The 27005-nt window shown below is 35.7% G+C and overlaps 1 protein-coding gene across 4 annotated transcripts in view; it reads right to left on the bottom strand.

Annotated features, from left to right (window-relative positions):
• The window catches only part of LOC143237070 (meprin A subunit beta-like), a 37333-nt gene extending 11195 nt beyond the window's left edge, over positions 1 to 26138 (bottom strand). Inside the window, exons 1-9 of one of the 4 annotated variants that reach the window (XM_076475907.1) lie at positions 26009 to 26138; positions 25190 to 25235; positions 16328 to 16380; positions 11333 to 11432; positions 10672 to 10789; positions 8352 to 8539; positions 3691 to 3912; positions 878 to 1054; positions 61 to 213 (exon numbers count right to left, since the gene is read on the bottom strand). In XM_076475907.1, coding sequence (XP_076332022.1) covers positions 61 to 213; positions 878 to 1054; positions 3691 to 3912; positions 8352 to 8539; positions 10672 to 10789; positions 11333 to 11432; positions 16328 to 16380; positions 25190 to 25235; positions 26009 to 26050 — 1099 coding nt within the window. In that variant the 5' untranslated portion in view covers positions 26051 to 26138. Of the gene's footprint in view, positions 1 to 60; positions 214 to 877; positions 1055 to 3690; positions 3913 to 8351; positions 8540 to 10671; positions 10790 to 11332; positions 11433 to 16327; positions 16381 to 25175; positions 25277 to 25962 lie in introns of those variants that run through there. The other 3 variants (XM_076475909.1, XM_076475908.1, XM_076475910.1) reach the window with 3 other exon arrangements.
• Between the last annotated feature and the right edge of the window lie 867 nt (positions 26139 to 27005).

The following is a 27005-nucleotide window of genomic DNA, read 5'->3' as shown; positions in this document are numbered from 1 at the left end:
AAAGGATAAACTAGCTCCTATTTCCAAATGCAGATTATAAACCAGATGAAATCTCCGCACCTGTTGTTTCTTCTTTCGTATGGTCGACGATAGGACCCGTGTTTTCAGTAGGTGCAGGACCCGTTCTTCTCACCCAGTCTAAATCGTCCTCTTCTTCTTGTCCAAGACCACACAAACTTTCTTCAAAATCACAAGTTAGAACGTTCAGATTTTCTGTGTTCAACGACAAATTCAACCATAAACGTAACATCTCAACAAATAGTATGAGAAACAATAACATAAACAATTATTTCAGAAAATAATTGTAGAAGTTACCGATTTTCTAGATGAATTCTAGAACGTAATTTCATTCGAAGGAATTCATTTTTGAATTTTTCGTGTAATTAGTAATATAAAACTTGTTAGCCTTTGTTGTGGGACGGCCGGAGACTGGAGAGATTATATATCTCAAACTGTTACGTGTAAATTATAATATACCAGTCAGTAATATGTCGAGCTTGTCAATATCCCTTGTCTGCGGTCATTTACCAAGTTCGTTTTTGCTGGTTCCTAATTTATTAAGTCGTTTTAAAAAACACACACAACACTTGAAGTTTCCAAGCTAATTCGTTAGAGTCAACAAATTATATGAATTTTAATATCGTCGTAGCTTCGAAATAAACTTCAACTGAGTAACGTATTATATCATATGTTAGGACATATCGTGAATGTATTTAACTGTTGTAGTTTTAAGACCTTCATACCACAATACACTTGCATCTACCATGAGTTATTTTCAAGAACTTTTTTCTTCTTTCATTATTTTTAATTCCAGCATACGTTTTAATTCAGTAATAATATCAGAGAACAAATAATAAATGTGGTAGGCGACTCTTACCGATACACATTGGATCAGAACCAGACCAACGTCCGTCAAATCTGCAGAAGCGAGTTGATGGTCCAATTAAAACCTTTCCTTCTTCGCATCCGAATATTACCATCCCTCCCACACCAAAGTCGTTACCAACTTTGTATCCAGCTGTTGGGACTGGTGGACTAGAACAGTTCACAATATCTGAAAGGATTTATTGTAATCCTCACCTTTATATGACTAAATATACCATAAAAACAAAGAATAATCCTCACCTTTATACGACTAAATATACCATAAAAACAAACAATAATCCTCACCTATATACGACTAAATATACCATAAAAAACAAACAATAATCCTCACTTTTACACGGCTAAATATACTTTAAAAAAAAAAATAATCCTCACCTTTATACGACTAAATATACCATAAAAACAAACAATAATCCCCACTTTTATACGACTAAATATACCATAAAAACAAACAATAATCCTCACCTTTATACGACTAAATATACCATAAAAACAAACAATAATCCTCACTTTTACACGGCTAAATATACTATAAAAAGAAACAATAATCCTCACCTTTATACGACTAAATATACCATAAAAACAAACAATAATCCCCACTTTTATACGACTAAATATACCATAAAAACAAACAATAATCCTCACCTTTATACGACTAAATATACCATCAAAATGTGTACTGATATTAAATCGTATTTGTCACATTTATTGATCATATAAAATACAAGGTTTTATAGTGAATATCTCATTAAAAGTTAGAACTATTGTTGGTTTTTATCATAAAAGATTATTTTAGTATAATAATAAACTCTAATGGTTTAAATATCTTCTACTGATGTCTTACTTCTAGCTGAAGTAAGTTGTGCAGGGTCACATTATGAGAGAAAAATATCCAATAATTTCATTATCAGTTTTGATGTAAAAAAAAAAAAACATGTGGAAGGGAAATATTCTCAAGTTATAACTACGTTAATGTGCTTTTCATCATATGATTTACGCTTCTAGTAGAAATTATGTCTATTAAATATGTATTTTATCTTCTAACTATACGTAACACCTATATTAAAAACACTGTCCAACTAATACGTTTTGATTCACATTTCAGGTTTAGTAATTTAGAAAACATTACAGATAATGAATTTGATAAAACCTGAACAGTGAATAAAGTGATAACTTTAATGACAGAATGAATTGGAGAATATGTTATTTCGTTTTATTTCGAATTTACGTCCGTGTCTTTATTAAAAAGAGAAAATAACTCTTTATATATTTTAAAATTGTTTAATCAAACTTGATAATACTTGAGATAAAATAACAAATCTAATTTTATGGATTATTCCAGGTTCGAGATACTATTGTCATAAACTATTTTGTTCGCTTAGTTTTGGGCCCGGCATGACCAAGCGTGTTAAGGCGTGCGACTCGTAATCTGAGGGTCGCCGGTTCGCATCCTCTTTGCGTCAAACATGCTCGCCCTTTCAGCCGTGGGGGTGTTATAACGTTACGGTCAACCCCACTATTCGTTGGTAAAAGAGTAGCCCAAGAGTTGGCGGTGGGTGGTGATTAGCTGCCTTCCCTCTAGTCTTACACTGCTAAATTAGGGACGGCCAGCACAGATAGCCCTCGAGTAGCTTTGTGCGAAATTCAAAAACAAACAAACAAATCGCTTAGCTTTAACTATATTAAAGACACAGTAGATACATCTTACCTGAATATAAACATATATTACACCATGTAACAAAATTTTTACTTTTTATTTTGTTTCTGAAGAGAAAGTGTTATTTCCCAATTGCTTATGGCTGAAGTAAATGGAAAAGACCTATTTTTCTCTTCAAACTTTGCTTTTGTGACCTGTGTAATGAAACTTTCAAATTTGCTCAATTTCCAGAATATTCCAGGTAGATTCAATGCTGAGTGGCTGATAGAGAATTTTCTCAAACTTACAAGAATTTTTAAGAACTTTCTAGAATGTTGTAGAACTACACTTTTCAAGACGGGCTCTGCCACAATATATCCGGTCCGTGCGAGGCAATTGGAATTGTCTATAACCCGAACGAGTAGCGCCTCTTCATTGATAGCTGGTGTCTTCGTTGGACCACAAAAAGATAAGATCCTGGAGTGCACAGAATTCCCCAAGAAGTTCAGTAGAAAGGGAAAAAAAGCTTGGGGCAGCTTTGTCGTAGTGGTTCGGGCTTCTTGGCAATCACAAGGCCAAAAATTATGTAGAACTGGTTGAGGCTCTGGTGAAGAACTACGTTAAAATGGGCTGCAGGATGTCCCTGAAAGTCAATAACCTTGACGCTCATCTTGATAAATTCAAGGAGAACATGGGAGCATACTCAGAGGAGCAAGGCAAGCTCTTCCATCAGGATATACTGGACTTTGAACGCCGCTACCAAGGAGCGCATAACAAAAACATAATGGAAAACTATATTTGGGGGCTGATACGTGAAAGTGATTTACATTACAGTCGCAAATCTCGAAAAACTACTCACTTCTAAACATTTTTCTTCATTTTTGTATAACCATAGTATAAATACATGTAAATCTTGATTCATATGTTGTTTTATTCAGACCTTATGTAAATGAAAATGTGCAAATTTGCCCGTTTTTACACAGAAAATAAGTTAATTTCTAAAGTTCATTATCCACGTCACAAAAACAAAGTTTGAAAGGAATAATGGCTATTTTCTTCAATTTTATAACATAAGCAATTAAGAAATAACATATACTATTGAGGAACAAAACTTGTGTTACATAGTGATATTTGTCCAGTTTTACTACTAGAATTAAAATCTTATTTACCACACTTGTAAAGTGTATTCAACTTCTTGATATCCAAATTGCTCATCTTCTCACGCTGACCAACAATGTCCCAGGCTGTGTGTATTAAGGGAATAAGGGACAGTTCATTTTTATCATAAGCAAAGGCTCGAGTCCCGTAGTGCATTATTGACCCATAGTCATAGTCCATGTCCAGTAAGTCCACTGTAACTTCTGATCGTTTGATGAAGTTTTGTTTCTTTTCTGTGATGATGAATGAATGAAAAAATTGTAAACACTGGCATCACAACACCACAACACTGTTATTAATAACAACTGTAAACACTGACATCACAACACCACAACACTGTTACTAATAACAAATGTAAACACTGACATCACAACACCACAACACTGTTATTAATAACAACTGTAAACACTGACATCACAACACCACAACACTGTTACTAATAACAAATGTAAACACTGACATCACAACACCACAACACTGTTATTAATAACAACTGTAAACGCTGACATCACAACACCACAACACTGTTATTAATAACAACTGTAAACACTGACATCACAACACCACAACACTGTTATTAATAACAACTGTAAACACTGACATCACAACACCACAACACTGTTACTAATAACAAATGTAAACACTGACATCACAACACCACAACACTGTTATTAATAACAACTGTAAACACTGACATCACAACACCACAACACTGTTACTAATAACAAATGTAAACACTGACATCACAACACCACAACACTGTTATTAATAACAACTGTAAACGCTGACATCACAACACCACAACACTGTTATTAATAACAACTGTAAACACTGACATCACAACACCACAACACTGTTATTAATAACAACTGTAAACACTGACATCACAACACCACAACACTGTTACTAATAACAAATGTAAACACTGACATCACAACACCACAACACTGTTATTAATAACAACTGTAAACACTGACATCACAACACCACAACACTGTTACTAATAACAAATGTAAACACTGACATCACAACACCACAACACTGTTACTAATAACAAATGTAAACACTGACATCACAACACCACAACACTGTTATTAATAACAACTGTAAACACTGACATCACAACACCACAACACTGTTACTAATAACAAATGTAAACACTGACATCACAACACCACAACACTGTTATTAATAACAACTGTAAACGCTGACATCACAACACCACAACACTGTTATTAATAACAACTGTAAACGCTGACATCACAACACCACAACACTGTTATAAATAACAACTGTAAACGCTGACATCAGAACACCACAACACTGTTATTAATAACAAATGTAAACACTGACATCACAACACCACAACACTGTCATTAATAACAACTGTAAACACTGACATCACAACACCACAACACTGTTATTAATAACAACTGTAAACACTGACATCACAACACCACAACACTGTTATTAATAACAACTGTAAACACTAACACCACAACACTGTTATTAATAACAACTGTAAACACTGACATCACAACACCACAACACTGTTACTAATAACAAATGTAAACACTGACATCACAACACCACAACACTGTTACTAATAACAAATGTAAACACTGACATCACAACACCACAACACTGTTATTAATAACAACTGTAAACGCTGACATCACAACACCACAACACTGTTATTAATAACAACTGTAAACACTGACATCACAACACCACAACACTGTTACTAATAACAAATGTAAACACTGACATCACAACACCACAACACTGTTACTAATAACAAATGTAAACACTGACATCACAACACCACAACAGTTACTAATAACAAATGTAAACACTGACATCACAACACCACAACACTGTTATTAATAACAACTGTAAACACTGACATCACAACACCACAACACTGTTATTAATAACAAATGTAAACACTGACATCACAACACCACAACACTGTCATTAATAACAACTGTAAACACTGACATCACAACACCACAACACTGTTATTAATAACAACTGTAAACACTGACATCACAACACCACAACACTGTTATTAATAACAACTGTAAACACTAACACCACAACACTGTTATTAATAACAACTGTAAACACTGACATCACAACACCACAACACTGTTACTAATAACAAATGTAAACACTGACATCACAACACCACAACACTGTTACTAATAACAAATGTAAACACTGACATCACAACACCACAACACTATTATTAATAACAACTGTAAACACTGACATTACAACACAACAACACTGTTATTAATAACAACTGTAAACACTGACATCACAACACTGTTATTAATAACAACTGTAAACACTGACATTAGAACACAACAACTTATTAATAACAATATAAAAATAGATCACAGTATAATAACAATGTGAATATGGAAAGCATAATGAAATCACAGTGTTATTAATAACAAATATGAACACGAACATCACAGTTTCATAACATTACATTTGGTATTAATTTAAAAATATTTTTGCCTTATATTTCAATAGAAAGTTACTATTGGTGTACGTTTGATAGATTGGATATTATTTCATCAAATTTCACAATATTTATTCCATAATTACATTCAAAACTTCAGAACTCTCCGGCTATACTATTTTTAAAGATATACTATACAAAAATAAGTGCTATAAATATAACATAATTCAACCGAAATCACTAAATCTAAGAGATCATGATGTCTTCTTTCTAAATGCACTCCAACCTTCCAATTGTTACTACTCTGGGTTAGCAAATGCTCTTTCGTTTTTGACTTTTTAAGCAAGAAACTGTTATACAAATAATATAATTTAACCGAAATCACTAGATGTAAGAGACCTTGGGTACTTTTACGACAAGATTTTTAAGATGACGAGATACGTTCGTATTTTGATGTACTAATAACGTCTGTTATCAGATGGTCTAAAATACATCAAAAACAATACACTTTTGAAACTTAAGACTTTAAACAAATGTATGTCTTTTCCCAAGACGTAACTCGAGGAAACATTTTTTCTTGTAAACAGAATATCCCAAAGGATTGGTTGGTTGTTTTAAATTTCGCGCAAAAGCTACACGAGGGCCATCTGCGCTAGCCGTCCCTAGTGCAAGACTAGAGGGAAGACAGTTAGTCATTACCATCTACCCTCAACTCTCGGGCTAATCTTTTACCAACGAACAGTAGAATTCACTGTCACATTATAACGCCCCCACGGCTGAAAGGGCGGTCATGTTTGGTGTAACGGGGATTCAAACCCGCGACCCTCAGATTACGAGTAAAGTGCCTTAACAACCTGGCCATGCAGGGCCTATCCCAAAGGAAAGAATGGTTTGAGAAATAAACACAAAATTTCAATAAGTGATAAATTTATTGAAATTTATTATGGTAATTCCAGACCGTATTTATCTTCTGTGCAAGAGTAAGGCGAAATCTGAAATTGGCAAAATTTTGATAAAACTTGAAGGCTTAAAATAATATCAATTTGACAATAAACTAGTATTTCGAAAAGCCCATTTCCGATGCACAACTTCCCTTAAGTAAAAGATTTGTTTTGTTTTGAATTTCACGCAAATCTACATGAGCTAGCCGTCCCTCATTTAGCAGTGGGAAGGCAGCTAGTCATCACCACCCACCGCCAACTCTTGGCCTACTCTTTTACCAAAGAATAGTGGGATTTTATCGTAACATTATAACGCTCCTACGGCTGAAAGGACGAGCATGTTTGGTAAGACGAGAACGGATACATAATCAATTTACCAAATTTTCAAGAAGAAATTATATTGCTTAAAAAGCCCTCGCTGGGCCAGCATAACCAGGTGGGTTAAGGCGTGCGACTTGTAATCTGAGGGTGCCTGGTTCGCATCCCCGTCGCATCAAACATGCTCGCCTTTTCAGCCGTGGGGGCGTTATAATTAAGGACGGCTAGCGCAGATAGCCCTCGAGTAGCTTTGCGTGAAATTCGAAAAACAAACAAACAAACAAAAGCCCTCTTTAATTACAATTTTCCACAGAAGAACATCAAAATCTATCATACAATTTGTCCCAAAACACCAAAGCCTTGACTAGTTTTAGAAAAAAATATGTTGTTGTTTTTTATTTGTCCATATAAGTGTGTTTGTTAACGCTCCAGTAATATCTAATTTCAGATAGCCTAAACATTTGTGAAATACAATATAATTTAGAGAGACGAAGTTACATGATATATTTATGAAATTTATAATACAAAAAAGTTTTTCTCCACAATAACATAGTATGTTTCGAAAGCCAATTAACAACAGATTGACACTAAAAATGTGTTTGGACAACGCAAAGTGAAGGTAGATCTACATACCAAATTGTTTCAACAATGCCAAATAAGGATTGATCTAAACTCCAGAGTGTTTCTCGACATAACCAAATAAAGATTCTCGACATATCCAAATAAAGATAGATCTAAACTCCAGAGTATGTCACAACAATGTCAAATAAAAATAGATCTAAACTCCAGAGTGTTTTTCGACATTGCCAAATAAAGATGAGTCTATATTTAAATGATTAGCGATAGAACAACAACAAAACTCATTAATTGAAGAAAAGAAACATCAACAAGTATATTAACCTACTTTACGAACTAAAGTTACAAAACATAAAGTACATACCTGGGATAATGTTGTCCCATTTAATGACAATGAACCCGTCGCGATCTGGTCTGTTGTGCTCGTGCCAGAATCCCAGTGCGTGTAAAATCTCATGCACAATAATTCCCGAGCTTCTCGGGTGGTAAAAACATCTGTCATCAAGAGAGAGAACTTGACAACCACCAGTACGTCCAACATCTGAGTAACATCTTTGAAATACGACACAATAAGTAAGTATAAAGTATAAAGACAAACATAAATAAATAAATTTCATAAAAAATAAGTAAGTAGTACAAACATGAATATCATATTAGATTTGTTGGTTTTATTTGAATTTCGTGCTAAACTACTCGAGGATTATCTGCGAGGAAAGGCAGCTAATCAACATTACCCACCGCCAAATCTAGGGTTACTCTTTCGACTTAAAGAAAGGCTGATTTTAGAGCATTAAAACTAACTATAGACTGAAAGAACAAGCATTATATAAGTATCAGTTAGGAAAAGCAAATTAGATTAGTAGTTTCTAACTCAACTTTCAAAAGAATCATTGACAACTTTTAAGCACAAATTCACTAACCGACATGAAATTCTGCTAATTATCTGCCTGATACAGCTGTACTGATTGCATGCAGGTGATGCCAAGAAACAGTTAATCCATATTCCATGGCGTTACTATAAAGGAAGCTATTAACACTGTTTCAGAGAGAAAAAACTACCACCAAAGTTTTTAAATAATCTGATTAGTTTTGTAAAGTATAGTTCTGTTGCGAATAATATGGATGCGATCCCAAAGCTAATGTTGGTTACTGTCGAGTGTAATTTTCTTATTAGTGTGACTTGACAAAACATCGTGACAGTTAATTAGAAACACACCTTAAGTGTGGAAAAAGGGACTGAGTGAGCAATTTAAGGAATGAAATCAAAATTAGCAGCCAAACTGGTAGCTACACTTATAGTAGTGTAAAACTGGCAGCCAAACTGGTAGCTACACTTATAGTAGTGAGAAACTGGCAGCCAAACTGGTAGATACACTTATAGTAGTATAAAACTGGCAGCCAAACTGGTAGATACACTTATAGTAGTGAGAAACTGGCAGCCAAACTGGTAGCTACACTTATAGTAGTGAGAAATTGGCAGCCAAACTGGTAGATACACTTATAGTGGTGAGAAACTGGCAGCCAAACTGGTAGATACACTTATAGTAGTGTAAAACTGGCAGCCAAACTGGTAGATACACTTATAGTAGTGAGAAACTGGCAGCCAAACTGGTAGATACACTTATAGTAATGAGAAACTGGCAGCCAAACTGGTAGCTACACTTATAGTAGTGAGAAACTGGCTGTCAAACTGGTAGCTACACTTACAGTGGTGAGAAACTGGCGGTCAAACTGGTAGCTACACTTATAGTGGTGAGAAACTGGCAGCCAAACTGGTAGCTACACTTATAGTAGTGAGAAACTGGCTGTCAAACTGGTAGCTACACTTATAGTAGTGAGAAACTGGCAGCCAAACTGGCAGATACACTTATAGTAGTGAGAAACTGGCAGCCAAACTGGTAGATACACTTATAGTAGTGAAAACTGGCAGCCAAACTGGTAGATACACTTATAATAGTGAGAAACTGACAGCCAAACTGGTAGCTACACTTATAGTAGTGAGAATAATCTTACAGTCAATATTCATTCATCCCATGTTCATTGTTCAACTTTGGGTATGATGATGGATACAAATAAACTATGCAACCTAGTTTTTAGTTTAAATCGTATAAATCACTCACAGCATTGTTTTTAGAAAGTTTTTAGGTATATCATTTTCAAAATAATGTGTGTTTCTCTGACTCATAACTTACGGTGCACAGAACTAAGTAAAAACTATTAAATTCTAATTTTTCCTAAGTTATTTTCTATTTCCTTAAACTTGAAGCTGAACTTTAAAATATTGGGTTTCATCTCTAGTTTACAAAATTATCTGGAACAAAAACTGGATCTAAAAAACGTTAAGTTCAAAAAGGAAGCAAAATCGTTTATTTTCCTGATGACAAGTATGATCGCTCTTTCAGGCATGGAAACGTTATATGTGACAGTTAATCCCCCTATTTGTCGGTAAAAGAGTAGCCCATGAGTTGCTAGTGCGTGGTGATGACAAGCTGCTTTCCCTCTAGTTTTCTACTGCTAAATTAGGGACGGCTAGCACAGTTAACCCTCGTGCAGCGTTGCACTAAATTGAAAACAATTCAAACCTGATGACAAATACAAATGATTTTGCAGGAGTTTCAACATTTTTTACGAAGCTACAGGTGAAGAGTAGCTATGAGTTTATTTTTTAAAAATGATGTGCTTACCCTTTATCTCGCTTGATCATAACGTAGTCTGTCTCCGAGTCTCGTTGTTTGAACTGAACACAGGCATTTTTTTCAATTTGAAACATGGCTTTCTTAAGTTTCTGACGATCTTGGTTGTCTGTAACGGTAAATCAAATTAAAACATAAATAAACGTCGGAATTGTGAACAAAACGTCGCAAAATTAACAGCAGTTTAACGTGACATGAAAGTTTTATACCTGAATGTGACTTAACCACTTTGCCATGCCGGGCCCATTCATGGAATTAACTTTATAAACTTCTTGGAATACTTTTATATGACCGTAAAGTGAGATTTCATCACTACTCCTATAATGTACCCACAAACAAAACGTGCGGAACCTATTTAGTAGCATCGGGACGCGAACCACAAATCCTCAGATGCACAAACTGGACACTCGTTAAACACTGTACGATTCTCGATCAGATATGGTTGACGCAAACAAACAGCATGATGTGAATGATAATGTAAGGAAACAAAATTCTACAATTAAAAGGGTACTTTTGACTCACAATAACTACTCTCCATCAGAATTAAAGGGTCATTTTGACACACCATAACTACTGTCCATCAGAATTAAAAAGGTCCTTTTGACTCACCATAACTATTGTCCATCAGAATTAAAGGGTCCTTTTGACTCACCATAACTACTGTCCATCACGTAAGGTATTATTCGCTTCGGCCACAGGCGATACTTATCCACTGGTGCTACCCGAGATATGTTCGGAATAACATTCGATATCTAAAGAAAATTCGAGATGTTGTTCCAGTGTTAGTATGTTTTTTTACTAGCCTTAACAATAACCAACTATAGACACATTATTGTAACGATTTCCGGGTTGTTGACTGAAATATTTCTGAGTCTACGTTAGAAGTAATAATACAAAGGGAAGCAAATTTCATGTACTGAACTTCAAGTTGTAGAAGTTAAAGTTTCTGTGACTTTACGTACATAAGGTTAAGCCTAACCTCACAAATAAACTACTACTAAACAGAAATTTCACTTACTTGCTACTTTCTTCATTGCAAACGCAAACTTAAAAGTTTCAACACTAAAAAACAAAATGGACGAAGTAACAAATTAAATCACGCACTGATTACTCATGAAATAACAGATTCACTCATTACCTCTAGCCTAACTTCATTCTTATACCTGGCTCAAATTCTTCTAAAACTTTGGATAAAACTTCAGACGTTAAACACGTCACATTACATCAAACCTACCGCTGGTCAAACAACAATATAAAATGGTTTTCAACAATATTATGATAGAAGTTACACCACTCGCTTCATTGCTTATTATCTTATTTAAATATTTCTATATAATTGTCAATAATTATCATATTTTATGCAAAACGGTAACAAACTGAAAAATTGACGTTTCGAAAAATGTGGATGTCGAAACGTCATTAATGACATTAGTGTATCTGTAACTCACAACAATATTCCGTACAGTCACCAGTGTATAAAATAATCTTAGTGCGGCAAGACTCACTTGGGTAGGACGCAACTTCAGAGTTGCAGGTTCGAATCCCCGTCCCACCAAATACTTCGCCCCTTTCAGCCATGAGAGCTTTGTAAAGTTACGGTCAAACTCATTATTCGTTGGCAAAAAGAGGAGCCCAAGAGTTGGCGGTGGGTGGGGACGACTAGCTGCCTTCCTACTAGTCTTGCCTGGCATGGCCAGGTGGTTAGACACACCAAACAGGCATGGGGCATTATAAAGTTACGATCAATTCCACTATTCGTTGGTAAAAGAGTAGCGCAAGAGTTGGCGATGGGTCGTGATGACCAGCCGCCTTTCCTCTAGTCTTACACTGCTGAATTAGAAACGGTTAGCGTAGATAGCCCTCGTGTAGTTATGTGCAAATTTCAAAAACAAACGAACTTTCTAGTCTTTAACTGCTAGCGCAAATAGTCCTCGTGTGACGAAATTTAAATAAAAGATAAAAATTTAAACTTCTGACGACAATTCGATTGGATAACATTACCGCTGTAAAAAATAAATCCATTTAAAAACTATAACCTCCTGTTCATTTTTATATGTTACGTTTTCTTGAAACAACAACTTAAATCCGTATAGAAGTTGTGACTACCTATAAAAGTACTTATAAAGTATTACTATAGTTAACTAACACTGCAAAATTAAAACAATTTAAATCAGAAGTTCCACGGTGACTCAATATTGTTATAATAGGGTCAAATTAGCAGTTTCCACGGTGACGCAATATTGTTGTAATAGGTTCAAATTAGCAGTTTCCACGGTGACGCAATATTGTTGTAATAGGCTCAAATTAGCAGTTTCCACAGTGACTCAATATTGTTGTGATATGATCAAATCAACAGTTTCCACGGTAACTCAGTAACGATGTGGTTGGTAGCTTTTGTTGTTTGGGTTCTTTTGGATCATTTAGTTTTATTCATAATGAAAAGTTTATTAGCACAAAAAATAAATATGCAGAAGACATTTTTTACCTTATCAAAACAGGTATCTTTGTAATTAAGCACAAAGCTACACAATGGGCTATATGTGTTCTGCACACTACGAGTATCGAAACTCGGTTTCTACCTTCGTAAAAACGACGACAAACCGCTGTGCCAATGTGGGCTCATATTAAGAGCAATGTTACACAACATTCTCCGTCTTTCCTTACTTTCCTATTAAACCTCTAATGACCTCAGACTTTGTGGAAGGTAACAAGTGGCCTATTTAACTAACTATTTGTATCTATAGTTCAGAGTCAAAAGTCTATTTAAAAAAAGTGAAAATATGCCCCCTTTTCATGATATTTTTACCACCCCTTTTCAAGTAAACCTAAAAAAACAAAAAAAAAAAACAGCCGGACAGTTTTCAGTTACCATACAGAAAATAACAACAATCGAACCAGCAACTCTGGGTGATGTTGACATACCATCTATTCGTCTAAGCTGCAGTTATCTCTCGTTGGAACGATCACTAACCGGGTTTTAATAGCTGAGCCCAGAATTCGGGATCTGGGCATGGTCGTTACTCCCTGAAGCAGCACACACAGTCACTTGATGGATAATCTTTGTGTTAAAATTTAGCTGGTCACCGAATACATATTTTGAAGTATTTTAAAATCACTCCTGTAGTGGCCACTAACGTTAACACTCCTACGAAAAGTGGCCTAATAGGCCCCAGAGCAACTTGAAAGGTTATTAATATTAGGCTAATAAATAAAGGCCTATTAGGCCCCACTTTTCGTAGGAGTGTTAATTAGTGACTCACTTCTCATCACTTACCTCTGGAAACTTTCCAACAATGGAAAATTTAATTGTTCTGGAAACACACAAACGATTCCCCCCTACTTTTGTAGATTTGTTTAGCTGCATAACGTCAGTCCTTTCACTAGAGGGCAGAAAGGCACACAATTTCAACATACTTTATGTGTCTTCATGAAGCACAACTGGAATTCTTTGTTTTCAAACACATATTACCACAAGAATAATTTCGTCAACTTTTCTCGAACCACACGTAACGAATATGAAAACATTAAAGAGATCACATACCCTCTTCCGTAATCTGAAGGTCAAGGGTTCGAATCCTCGTTACACCCAAACACCTTTCAGCCGTGGGATCATTATAACGTTTCGATTAGTCCCACTATTCGTTGAAATAGAGAAACCCAAGAGCTGGAGGTGACTAGCCACCTTCCCTCTACTCTTTAACTGCTAAATAAACCACGGCTAGTGAAGATGACCCTCGTGTAGTTTTGCGAGAAATTCAAAAAACAAACAATTATTAGATGACATTAAATTTCACATTCGAAAACTCAGAAAATCCTCCTCAAATCCAGAATGATCAAATATCGGGATCCTTTTTTGTAGTGTTATGAGGAGTCTCAACCTCCATGTGCCTTGGAAACTTGGTTCAGATCCGATCACACTTTATTGAATTATTAACCCCATATAATTAAAACATCCTATTTCCTCATTATAAAAAATGCTTCAAAAAGCAATCCGGAATACAGATTTGGATCTAGACCAGATTTGGAGAGGAATGTCCCGTAAAAGTTTTTTGTACATCAGTTTATTAGTTTATGAGATACGCGCGTGGAATCACAGATAGACATGGCATGGCCAAGTGTGTTAAGGCGTTCGACTCGTAATCCGAGGGTCGCGGGTTCGAATCCCAGTCGCACCAAACGGCGAGCCCTTTCAGCCTTGCGGGCGTTTTGATGTGATGGTCAATCCCACTATTCGTTGGTAAAAGAGTAGCCCAGGAGTTGGCGGTGGGTGGTGATGACTAGTGCTTTCCCTCTAATCTTACACTGCTAAATTAGGAACGGCTAGCACAGATAGCCCTCGAGTAGCTTTGCGCTAAATTCTAAACAAACAAACATGGCCAGGGTAAATATCACCCTGTGAGTACGAAACGAAACCTTGGCAGGGGTTTAGTTTAGAGAGAGAGGGAAATCTAAAGAATTGTCTCCCCAACAGGAGTGTTCAGGAACATTGTGGTTCCTTTTCATTCCCGTTCATAGAAGATTATTTGTCTGTACGTGGGGGTTTTCTTCTATTTTAATTTGGCTTGTTTGAGGCAAAGAAATGAGGTAGGGCAGTATGAAAATGTCTCGTGAGGACGCTGGGCGAGACAAAGGCGGCAAAACAGAAGTGGACAAGTCCGGGGCCCGCCGGCAGAAAAGAAGCAAGCCGCAGACCAACCCCGCGAGAATCTGTGGAACATCCCTTGATCAGGGCTCTATGAATGGACAATGAGATGGTTTGTAATATCAATTGACAACTTGAAACACGCGATATCCACATCAATCAACGTCATTCCTACCGTCCTATTCAAGCATTTAAGTGTAATTATTAATCAATATTTTTAATAGATACTAATTACTGAAGCGTTTTGTGCTATGTTTCCCCTCACACCTTCTGGGAAAGTTACGTGGAAACATTGCATCACTTTTAGGCCTAACAAGTTCTGTCTAGCGTGTACACAGCGCTTATGTAATTTATAAGTTACCGGTGTTATTTTTAGGAAAATGAAAAACGCCATTGTTTGAATATTTATCACGGCTAAAATAATGTTTCCACTTTTTCTTCTTTAAATGTACGAACATTTTGCTATTTGTGATAATATTTTGTTTCTGTACTTCAGTTCTGTTCTGTCATTTTGTCCTCTGGCTTCACTGTTTTGAGCCAAATATTTCTAGGCCTTCTTGAATATCCTTTGAAATAATTTCGATATAAAAGTGTACTTAGAACGACTGGCATCTTGAAAAATAATCTCAGAGTGAACGTGACGTCTAAAACACATTACTATTTGTTTGTTATAGCACGCGACTTAACCTAGAAGGGGGATTGGCTTGTGAGACGTGGTGCTTGTTGTAGCACGTGACCTAATCACTGATTGAAGAAACACTAACCATAATTTGGAAGTAGGCTTCAAATTATGAAGATTGAATCTGTAGAATTCCAAAATATTTATCTGCGTTTTCTTCTGCTATAAAAATACAACAAACAATGTGGTTTATCTTAACTATTTGTTCTGGATCGTGACCTAATCTTGAAGAAGGCTTAGTTTACGCGACATGTTGATTTTGTACCAAGTCGCTAATTAATCAAACTGTCGACATTAATATCCACACAATAAAAAGTAACACCAACCTGAAAAGATCGACACGAAATGTCTCCTTCTTGTAGACAGACTGTTGTTACATCTAAAAAGAAAGAAACATTTTACTGGCAAGTTTTGTCATTCGCAATGACATCCTTTGAACTTCCTTTTTTTGCAAAAAAAAAAAAAGAAAGAAAAAGTGCGAACAATTTGATGAATTCATATATCTAAATTTAAATACACGATCAGTAGCACTTTGTTGGTTGTTTAGTATCAGCTTATTTTGAAGAACCAATGGTAGCACAGTTTAGTTTTAGGCTTTATCGATTTATATCAACTTATTGGAAGATGTGGAATTAATCGCCTCCCCAGAGTTTATGATGAACAACACTAGTGTTGAACCTGGGATCAATGTTCTTTTAAACGCCAAATCTTCTGACATTCAAGCCGGCGTAACTGCCCTCACACTTTGGACAGCAAAAATCATAAATGATACATGACTGTTCAAAGAACTAGTTTCGATATTTAAATTGAAAAAAGTATGAATTCTTAATAATGATTTAAGCACACACATGGAAGTTTAATAAACATGTTTGCCAGGAAACACTGTTTTTCAGTTTATTCGAAAATTTTATGAGCGGATTGACAAGGTTAACATTTTGTCTAGCTTTGATGACGAGAAAACCCATTTGTAGAGAAAAATATATATGTAAATACGGCTGGTATAAGTTGAGAAAAACCCATACCAGTTGTTTTTACATTTATAGTTGTCTAGCTTTGTGCCTGTAATGGTTGATGTTTTCATGAAAAAGGTTTGCCAATGAAACATTTAAACATTTCACGTACAAATGCTGCGTTGTTAATACACAATAATTAAGATAATTTAGTATATTTTGTAGACTGTTTGATATTAACATCAAATTAACCTTTGGATTCCAACACTGCTCAGTCTTTATTGACACATATGTTATTAGAAACCAGCCCTTTTTGATAGTTTTGTTCCCTTCATTTCAAGGAAAATCTTATGAAATGCTCTTACTCAGACTAAAATCCAAACAACTCAATAAATTCTGCCATAAAACAGGCCTGACATGGGTAGCTTTAGTTGTTATTAAATATTTTTAAAATATTATTAAAGTTAACTGTATGATAGTTTTAACTTCTGGGGAAAATTGGGTATCTGGTATGCCCACCGAGAATAAATCGAACCTCGATTTTAATAAGTCCGAAAACTTTCCACTGTCTCATTGAGGGAGTCTTAAGCTGTTGCCAAAACTGTGTTATTAAGCATTTCATGGTTAAGGTATTTATATTTTATACATATCTCAAACATGACATCATACAAGAATCACCAGGTTTGTTTCGCAAGCCTTCCAACAAAGCAACTATAGTTTATATTAATCAAAACACTAAACTGTTTACATTTAATCAATTAAACTCCGATTACCATATTTCTAAGATATTTCCATTTTCTGTCCTTACAAACTACGTTAAGAGAAAAACTGGGATTCTAGCGTTCCAGCCTAACATTTGGATAGATATGAAGAGACTTTGGATTCCGTTTGGTCCACAGCAAGCCAGACTATTGTTATGTGATTATTAAGTTCTACGGCCCGGCATGGCCAGGTGGGTTAAGGCACTCCACTTCTAATCTGAGGGTCGCGGGTTCGCATCCCCGTCGCACCAAACATGCTCACCTTTTCAGCCGTGGGGGCGTTATAATGTGATGGTCAATCCCGTTATTCGTTGGTAAAAGAGTAGCCCAAGAGTTGGCGGTTGGTGGTGATAACTAGCTGCCTTCCATCTAGTCTTACACTGTTAAATTAGGGACGGCTAGCACAGATAGCCCTCGAGTAGCTTTGCGCGAAATTCTAAAACAAACATTAAGTTCTACCTATATAAACTATTATTGTTGTGTGATTACTAAGTACTCCCTATACCAGTGATTCCCAAACTGTGCGCCTCTGTGCCGCCGAATAAATCTGATTTTCGAGGAAAACACAACGATTTCGACATCTGTCGGACACCGCGCAAACTACTAGCTCGAGGTAGTTCACAGTTTTAAAATTATTAGCTCACACTACGTTCTTTTCAATGACATTCTCGAATGTTTGAGGTATGTTTTTGTTTACTTGTACTTTCCGCTTCGCCAGTAACTTCTCGAACTTTTTCGTTTCTTAGATTTTGTATATAAATGCCTGTCGATTCTCCGGATCTGTTAGTAACCAATATAACCGAAGGGTGTTGTGATTAAGTGTCTGCGAGGTCTAGCGAAGTTCAGTGAATTATTTCGTTGATTTTTAGTCCTTGTGCATAAAAATGGAAAGTTTTTTTAACATTTATAAGGAGTGTGGGAGTGATGAAAAGATGGGTGAACCTCAGACCAGTGGTAAAGTTATGAAGAAACGGAAATATGATGACAGTTATCTAGATTTTGGTTTTACTTCAGTAGATGTCAGTCATGAAGAGTGTCTGTACTGGGCCTGGCATGGCCAAGCGCGTAAGGCGTGCGACTCGTAATCCGAGGGTCGCGGGTTTGCGCCCGCGTCGCGCCAAACATGCTCGCCCTCCCAGCCGTGGGGGCGTTATAAAGTGACGGTCAATCCCACTATTCGTTGGTAAAAGAGTAGCCCAAGAGTTGGCGGTGGGTGGTGATGACTAGCTGCCTTCCCTCTAGTCTTACACTGCAAAATTAGGAACGGCTAGCACAGATAGTCCTCGAGTAGCTTTGTGCGAAAAACCAAAACCAAAAACCGTGTCTGTACTGTGTCTAAAAGTTTTGACTCCAGAGTGCATGCTTCCAAGTAAACTAAAACGCCACTTAGAGACCAATCATCTTAACATGGCTAATAAAACCCGTAATTATTTTACCAGAAAGTTAAAATAATTGAAAGAACAAAACGATACATTTTTGAAACAAGCATCAATACCGAGCAATACTTTGTTAGTATCCTACAAGATACCATATAGAGTCGTGAAATCTAAAAAGCTTCACACCATCGCAGAAGAACTGATTTTACTGGCTGCAGTAGATATGGTGAGCATTATGGTTGGTGAATCTGCAGGAAGACTTCTTTCAAAGATGCATTTATCCAATGATACTATCAGTCGTAGAATCCAACACATGGCCGAAGATCTCAAAGATCAGCTAATTGAGATAATGAAAGGGAAGGAACTTGAGTTACAGCTAGATGAGACAACAGATAGTAACAAGGATGCATTGATTTACTACACATGGTTCGTGGATGGTGACAAAATTGTGGAAGACCTTCTCTTTTGTAAAAGTATCACTACTGATACAAAGGCTCAAGACGTGTTTGAGATCCTTGACACTTTTATGTTTGAAAACAACTTAGACTGGACTAAATGCATTGGCGTCTGTACCGATGGCAGTCGCTTTATGTTCAGCTGTTATGGAGGATTGCGGGCACTCATACGAAGCAAAGCTCTTGATGCACTGTGGACCCACTGCATAATCCACAGGGAAGCCCTTGTGTTAAAGCACCTGAGTCCTCCACTGAATCTCGTCCTGTAAAGTCTGTTGAAAGTGGTTAAGTTTACAAAAACTCGGTCACAAAAGGTGAGTTTGTTTGTTTTTTAAACTGTTTGAAGATATGGGATCTGAGCACACATCTTTGTTGTATTACTGTAGCTCGCGATGGCTCTCTCTTGGGAATGTACTGACCCGTGTGTTCGAATTACGTCAGGAACTCTACTCTTATCTCGAAGAAGAACATGAATGTGCTAAAAACTTCTTGGATACTGAGGTTTTGTTAAAATTAACATACCTGTGTGATCTCTTCAAAAACTGAATGAATCGAATCTCTCTCTACAGCAGGGGTTCTTAACCAGGGGTGCCCGCACCTCTAGGGGGTGCGAAGATGATTTCCAAGGGGTGCGAGGATGCCCATGAATAATTAAAGCAAATCTATATTTTTACATAAGAGTATGCTTTATATTTTTAGATTTTTTATATTTAAGTTTCCAGGGGGTGCGAGAAATGATTACTGATTTGAAAGGGGTGCAAACACTGAAAAAGGTTAAGAACCACTGCTCTACAGGGAAGCAACACGCACATTCTGAAACTCGCAAAGAAGGTTTCAGCCTTCAGAAAAAGTTACTACTATGGAGAAGAAAAATGAATGAAGATGATGACAAAGATTGTTTCCCTCTGTTGCAGCAGTTTGTTACATCCAATGAAGTTGATTTGACTGATGAACTAAAATCTGTTTTTGAGGAACACTTCACACAGCTTAGTGACTGGTTTGAAAATTACTTTACAGAAGATATGGAAAAATTTTGCATGGATCCAAGACCCATTCAAGGCAAAGGCCCCATCTGAATTTACCTCTGCAAAAGAAAATATTATTTAGTTATCTTGTGACAATACTTCAACAATAACATTTGGCAGCATGGAACTGAGTTTTGGATATCAGTAAAAGATGAATATCCGCTGCTAAATTCTAAAGCTCAGCGAATCCTAACTCCATTTGCGACGTCATGTTTCTAGGAAGCTGGGTTTTTGGTGGTTGCTGTGATAAAAAGCAAGTATCGCGCGAAAATCAATGTGGAACAGGAAATGAGGGTGGAGGTGTTCAATCTGATTCCAAGGTTTGAAAAGCTGTACGGTGTCCAACAGACGTACACATCTCATTAGTAATTGTGGAAATAAAAATATTGTTTTTACTTTTAATTTATGTGTATTATTCTTTCAAAGTTGTTATGACATAAATACTTATTAAGTTGTTTCGACCTAGCTCCTTAATAAACGGAATTGTTAAGTTTTTTCTTTTCACTTAGGTGCATCGTAAAAAAATTGCTGAGATACAAAGTGCGCCGTTAACCAAGAAAGTTTGGAATACGCTGCCCTGTACAAAGTATTGTTGTGTGATTATTAAGTACTCCTTCTACAAACTATTGTTGGTATTAGGTTATTAAGTACTCCTTCTACAAACTATTGTTTTTGTGTGATTATTAAATAATCCTTCTATAAACTATTGTTGTTGTGTGACTATTAAGTACTCCCTATATAAACTATTGTTGTTGTGTGAGTATTAAGTACCTATATAAACTATTGTTGTTATGTGATTATTAAATACTCCTTCTATAAACTACTGTTGTTGTATGACTATTAAGTACTCCCTATACAAACTATTGTTGTTGTGTGATTATTAAGTATTCCCTACACAAATTATTGGTATGTGATTATTAAATACTCCTTCTATAAACTATTGTTGTTGTGTACTGTTAAGTACTCCCTATATCAACTATTGTTGTTGTGTGAATTTTAAGTACTCCTATATAAACTACTGTCGTATGATTAAGTGTAAGGTCTGTAGTGCTCTCTTGTTTCATGTATATGTGTGGGCTGAGGATTCTTCCACAGTAGGTGTCTGTGAATTATTGGCGATAAATTCGACAATAAACGGACAGTACACGATATGCTTGTTTTAAAATAATATATTTAAAATAAATCAAACTATAGGACACCCACAGTTTTATCTAAAACTCTAAATAATTCTTTTTTGTGTCAAAAATCCACTCAGGCTGATTAATTTACTTTAAAATCTAATTGACCAAACGAATTATTTTTATTTCCCTTTTTTTCTCACAGTACACATCAGTGACTCATCCACTTACGTTACTTCGTGGTTTATCACAGTCGTATTCTCAACCTTAAATAGCTGTCTCCTTTACGTCAAAGTTCACACAGAGGGGTTCAATTTCTTTAGAATTCGTTTGTTTTGAATTTCGAGCAAAACTACACGAGGGCTATCTGCACTAGCCGTCCCTAATTTAGCAGTGTAAGACCAGAGAGAAGGCAGCTAGTCATCACTACCCACCGCCAACTCTTGGGCTACTCTTTTATCAACGAATAGTGGGATTGACCGTAACATTATAACGCCCCCACGGCTGAAACGGCGAGCATGTTTGGTGTGACGGGGATTCGAACCCGCGATCCTCAAATTAGAAGTTGAGTACCTTAACCACCTGGCCATGCAGGGCCACTTTAGAACACCATTAGACAAGACGGATTATTCTTCATATCTCTATTAAAATGTGAAACACTTTAAAATATCACCAGTTATGGCTAATCACTCACGCGCTGGCTAACTTCACGTTTTCTTTCGTTAATTCTCTGACTGAACTGCACTTGCATTTGCTTGATAGCTTTCATATATTGTTTATTGAGGACACAAACTTTCTCTAAATTATGCGAATGTCGATTTAAGGCAACGAGAACAATACCGAAGATTCGAGTAGAGTGACGTCAATAATAGTGAAACGTAGAAAACAATGTAACTGCAAACACAACGTACGACTCGTACAGTTACGTAACAAATATTTGACACAACCAAGAACAGTCTTCAACACTGCTGTCTTAAAAGCTCAACAATCACTAAATATTAACTGACAAAATAAATTGAATAATAGCACCTACACAAAACAACCTTGTATATCCAACATGTAGTAATTTTAAACCATCAGACCCGCACTTATGAGTCGCCGCGGGTGGAAATTAACGAGTCATCAAATGCATGTGTCGTTATTAAAGTTCAAAAGGTGGATCTTGTTTTGTTTTTTATTTTTTGAATTAAGCACAAAGCTACACAATGGGCTATTTGTGCTCTGTCCACCACGGGTATCGAAACCCTGTTTTTAGCGTTGTAAGTCCGCAGACATATCGCTGAGCCACTGGGGGGGAGGGCGAGGTGGATCACCCACTTGAATCATTATACCACTTGTTGCCATCACAGAACAGTACCAACTACAAATAATTTTATGTTCTGCTTTACCAGTTTTCAACCATAAAGTTACCACTTATATGAAAAAAAAAAGTTTCCATTTTTATACTTTAAGTGTTTTGCAGAATAACCTTTTTCTAATCTATCATAAACCACGATTGTAGTTAATTAATAATAGATATCGCAGGGAACCATAATAGAACATTCTGGCAAATAGCACCTTAAACAGTAAAGATTCTGTTTAAAAAGAACACTTGAAAACCTTTACTGTTGATTGCTAAGGCTGCACATATATAGCCATGCACAAAACAACACACATGTTAGACTTACACGGAAAAGAAAATATGCTCTAAACAACCTGTTTGTACTTATTCTTACTGTTATAATTATCTTGCCAGCGTACAACAAAATCGGTTTAGTATATTGTACTCAAACCTTTTGTAGAATATTAGATAAGATACTACGAAGGCCGTAGGGGTGTTGATAAGTCGATTTGTTTCTTCTATATACTACATCAACTACAAACATCATAATTCTAGGGTAAACAATCTTATGATTACCGCTTAAAGATAGCTTTCTCATAAATATTTGGAATTCCTTTAAAATCTTAAGTACAGGGCGAAACAGGAATACCAACCAATGATAGATTAACATTAGATCATTATAATATGTAGATATTTAATGCTTTGTGCACTATACAATCGGTGTCTTTAGGGAGTCAACCCCTATATTATGTATGAAGTTCCAATTAAATTTTATTACACACATTCGTAAAATAATTCCTTTAAAATAAACTTAATAAGCGTTGTGTCTTAACCTAGGCATATATTTGCCCATTGCAATGCATTACATATAGAGAATTTAGTTACACAGAAACTATAAATTTTTACTATAGTCGCAAAAAAATCTCCAGCTACAGCTTAACATTTTACATTTCGAACTAATGCGATCAAATAGTCAATAGCTACAGTAAATCATTAGGTACCATATCAGCTATCTACTAGATGCGTTTATTACCATTACAATGTATAAAGTTAGCTACCATGTCAAATAATCTCTTGTCCACAGTTGAGTATAAAAAAAGATAGCAAACAAGATAAATAAAAGCTGGAAAAATTCCTATTTTTGTTCCATGCCAATAACATTTGGTGGAACCAAAACAGAGGTTTATAGTTTGAGTAAATAATGTCTACAGTATCTCTGGCCTTGTTTCTTTACGTTTTTTACGATCTCTGTTTGTATGTTTTTAAATTCTAATTTTTTTACCTTCTTTATTATGGTTTTCAAAGTACTGCTCGCTATAGCAAAATAAAAAGATACTTGTATCACCTCAACTACACATAACATTACGCACACAAAAAGAAATCCACCTAAATTATATGATGCACACAAAAAGAAATGCATCTAAATTACACAAAACATTACATACTCACGAAGAATGACTCACTTAAATGTTTGTTTGTTTGTTTTTGAATTTCGCACAAAGCTACTCGAGGGCTAACTGTGCTAGCCGTCCCTAATTTAGCAGTGTAAGACTAGAGGGAAGGCAGCTAGTCATCACCACCCGCCGCCAACTCTTGGGCTACTCTTTTACCAACGAACAGTGGGATTGACCGTAACATTACAACGCCCCCAACGGCTGAAAGGGCGAGCATGTTTGGCTCGATGGGGATGCGAACCTGCGACCCTCAGATTACGAGTCGCACGCCTTAACGCGCTTGGCCATGTCGGGCCAACTCACTTAAATAAAATTATGCAGCCAACAAACAGAACTCTACCACAAGTAAGAATAATTAGTGTTTATGCGCTCAGTAAGTAATTTATTATATTCAGTTCTTTGATTAACAAGGTTGGGCAGAATAAGTAATGTATATATTTATTTATTTAATAGTTCCCCAGTAGGTTATTGTTATATTTTTATTACTTAAAATGTTTTGTATTTTTAACCTCTTAAAATTGGCGAGTTCTCGTGAACTATTGTTAGATTTATCGCCAACAACAAAGGTACTGAAGTAACGGAAAACACATTCTAATATTTATAAGTAAACATACTGTATTTAATTAGTCAAATCAATAACTATCTCGCCTTTAGCTCTCACCTAAGGACGTAATTTGTTTTCATCAAAAGGTAATATTAACTGTGCACACGTACCTATAGCGACTTACCTAAATTTTCTTCCGGGTTGTCCTCGTATTTCATTCTTGGGGCACTCTAGCAAGACAAGAGAAAATGTATTTCATTCTTGGGGCACTCTAGCAAGACAAGAGAAAATGTTTGGAATTATTTCAGGTATTATTCATGCAATTAACTACAACAATACCGGTGATCGTTTGAAACTGCGACACGAGACAAGTGAAATGTATTCTATCCAGATGAAAGTTTTTACTATCACAAACACTAACCTACTCACCCCCCCCTCAATGACTCTGCGGTAAGTTTGAGGCGTTAAAACATTAAAATGCAGGATTTGATTCCGGCTAAGAATACAGTGCAAACAGCTTATTGTGAAACTTTGTTCATCCAAACTACAATCAGTAGTTTAACCATTAATATTAAGAATAAATAATATTCATTGTTTTAAAAACAATCCGTAGTTCTATTAGTGTTACATCAACTCCCCCAGACTTTATAAGTTAATTTTTTTAATATAATTGTTTACCCACAAACTATAGAGCATCATATTTCAAAAGTTAAACTTTTTAATCTACGTCTTAATACAAATATAATCTGCTCTATACTCATATATACTGTCCTCGATAAATCATTTTTCCCTCTGATGTTTTATGTATTAGTAGCGAGTACTCTGCACAGCGACATGAAAGTTTCTAACACCTATCTAGATAAGTTGCCCACCACGTGGACTGTAAAAAAAGTCGTTTTTAGACTAGTAACAACAGTGCCAATTACTATGAAACTGGCTATAAGTAATAGAGCTTACATGCGTGGAATAATAATCTTTATCAAAGGAGGAACAACCGAATTACCATTGAAAGAACTGAAAGCAACAATATTAGAAGAAACTCCATCCTGCACTATTAACTGTAACTTTCACTGTTGTCTGTTTTAAGTTCTGTTTCGAATACATAACGGTAAACGTTTACCGATATCCCCTACTCTTATCTCAGTGTTTCCAGATAACTACCGGGGATAAAATCGCATGGTACTATTTGAAAAGTAGAAGACGTGGTTTCATTTTTTAAACTGATTTCAAAATGATTCAGGTGATTCTTTAGAAATACTTAACAAGAAACTATTCTTCAGTTAAGTTTTCTTTTCAGTCAAAAAAAAGCCTTCAGTTTCAACACTTTTACTGCCATTTAAATTAGTATTGCTTTAAAATAAGTTGAAAGGTTCACCTGAATACATTCTGATACTTTAAATATGACATACTCAGACTAGGCTAAGCTGATAATATTACTGTATTATACGATTTATAGTCCAAAACTCGTATTTCGGGGACTACCACATCGGTAATCATCAGTTGTAACGAGGTGATATTTTTTTTATAAGAAGGCAGTATTTTTATTGGTGAACAATAAATAAAACTATTACAATTTCCATAAAAATATGTTTCAGATTTAACCAACAAAAATTACAAACAGGAAGAAGCAAGTTTCAAATATAAAAGAAACTTTAAAATTATTTGTTTTAATTCAGTTTGAAGCTTATGAGTGTTGACACTAAAAAACAAGACACTTTCATTGATAACTGTCTACAAAGAAATAGTTCAATCAAACCTACTCTGTGATGGTAGCTCATTTTTAAACTAAAATTCCAATAAAATATTTTTTCTCACGAATAGTGAACATTATTAAATGTCAACTACGAGTACGTTGTTATAGCATTATCAGACAAATCCAGAAAATGCCGCAGGCCTAATAGCCTGCCGCAGCAACTAACAGCTATACATGTTTCTGCTAGTATTTATTAAAATCCCGATTTCAACAAAGTTTAAAATACATTAAAACTGTTGAAGAAGCC

The sequence above is a fragment of the Tachypleus tridentatus genome, chromosome 13, assembly GCF_004210375.1.
Source record: "Tachypleus tridentatus isolate NWPU-2018 chromosome 13, ASM421037v1, whole genome shotgun sequence".
NCBI classification, from domain to species: domain Eukaryota; kingdom Metazoa; phylum Arthropoda; class Merostomata; order Xiphosura; family Limulidae; genus Tachypleus; species Tachypleus tridentatus.
This window is presented reverse-complemented; position numbering and strand designations above follow the sequence as displayed.